Source organism: Anas acuta, unplaced genomic scaffold (genome assembly GCF_963932015.1).
Source record: "Anas acuta unplaced genomic scaffold, bAnaAcu1.1 SCAFFOLD_56, whole genome shotgun sequence".
NCBI classification, from domain to species: domain Eukaryota; kingdom Metazoa; phylum Chordata; class Aves; order Anseriformes; family Anatidae; genus Anas; species Anas acuta.
The window spans coordinates 502,219-503,863 of NW_027076075.1; the positions used below are offsets into that span (position 1 = coordinate 502,219).

General features: G+C 54.3%; 1 protein-coding gene across 1 annotated transcript; it reads right to left on the reverse strand.

Moving 5' to 3' along the window:
* Positions 1-467: 467 nt before the first annotated feature.
* On the reverse strand, positions 468-1,421 carry LOC137848925 (olfactory receptor 14A16-like). The gene has a single exon (XM_068668416.1). It carries the CDS (start codon positions 1,419-1,421, stop codon positions 468-470), a length of 954 nt encoding a protein of 317 aa, XP_068524517.1.
* Between the last annotated feature and the right edge of the window lie 224 nt (positions 1,422-1,645).

Consider the following 1,645-nt stretch of genomic DNA (forward strand, 5'->3'; position numbering starts at 1 on the left):
GAAAGGGAATGGGGAGGAAAAAAGAAACAAAGGAAACAATAAGTCCGCGTACAAGCACAGAGAGAGGGAAAAAAATTATTGTCTACTTCCCATCAACGAGCAATGTTCGGCCACATCCTGGGAAGCAAGGCCTCAAAACACATAGTGGTTGTTCAGGACGAACACCCCCTCCCCCACGAGAGCCCCCCTTTTTGTTGCTGTGTGTGACATCAGGTGTTATTGAATATCCCTTTGGTTGGTTTAGGTCAGCTGCCCCTGCAATGTCCCATCCCCATCACTTGCCCACCCCCAGCCTGCTGGCTCTTGGGGGCTTGCAAGGAGTCCTGATGCTGTGCCAGCACTATGCAGCAATAGACACAACACTGGAGTGATATCAGTGCTGTTCCAGCTACAAGTGCAGAGCACAGCACTGTGTGGGCTGCTGCAGGGAAAAGGTGGCTCCAGCTGAGACAGAGCCAACACAGAGTCTAACACAGAGGTGGGAAGTTCATTCCTTCTGAAAATCTTTGTTTCATCAGTTTCCTGAGGGCATCCTTGATCTCCTGGTTCCTCATGCTGTAGATGAGGGGGTTCAGTGCTGGAGGCACCACCGAGTACAGAACTGCCATCACCAGGTCCAGGGATGGGGAGGAGATGGAGGGAGGCTTCAGGTAGGAAAACATGCCAGTGCTGACAAACAAGGAGACCACAGCCAGGTGAGGGAGGCACATGGAAAAGGCTTTGTGCTGGCCCTGCTCAGAGGGGATTCTCAGCACGGCCCTGAAGATCTGCACATAGGACACCAGGATGAAAACAAAACAACCAAATACTAAACAAAGACAAACCACAAGAAGCCCAGCTTCCCTGAGGTAGGAGTCTGAGCAGGAGAGCTTGAGGATCTGGGGGATTTCACAGAAGAACTGGCCCACAGCATTGCCTTTGCAAAGAGGAAGAGAAAATGTGTTGGCAGTGTGCAGGAGAGCATAGAGGAAACCACTGCCCCAGGCAGCTGCTGCCATGGTGGCACAGGCCCTGGTGCCCAGGAGGGTCCCGTAGTGCAGGGGCTGGCAAATGGCCACGTAGCGGTCATAGGCCATGACCGTGAGGAGACAACACTCTGCTGTGATGAAGAAAGGAAGCAGTAAGATCTGTGCAGCACATCCTGCATAGGAGATGACCCTGGTGTACAACAGGGCATTGGCCATGGCTTTGGGAAGAGTGGTGGAGATGGATCCCAGGTCGAGGAGGGCGAGGTTGAGGAGGAAGAAGTACATGGGGGTGTGGAGGCGGTGGTCGCAGGCTACGGCGGTGAGGATGAAGCCGTTGCCCAGGAGGGCAGCCAGGTAGATGCCCAGGAAGAGCGCGAAGTGCAGGAGCTGCAGCTCCCGCGTGTCTGTGAATGCCAGCAGGAGGAACTCAGTGATGTAGCTGCTGTTGGACATCTGATCCCTTTGCTCACGGGGTGCTGCCAAAGGAATAAGCCCACTCATAAGTTAGGACTGCTCCGATCCAATCTCTTTCCACTCCTTGCCCTCCAGTCCCACAGCATCACCCAAAGTACATGGCCACTCACCTTCCTTTCAGCACCCTCGTGCACCTCCGTAGCTGGAGCTCTGCTTCATGCTGGCTCAGGGCACTGTGAGGAGCAGGGTCTCTTTTCCTGAAG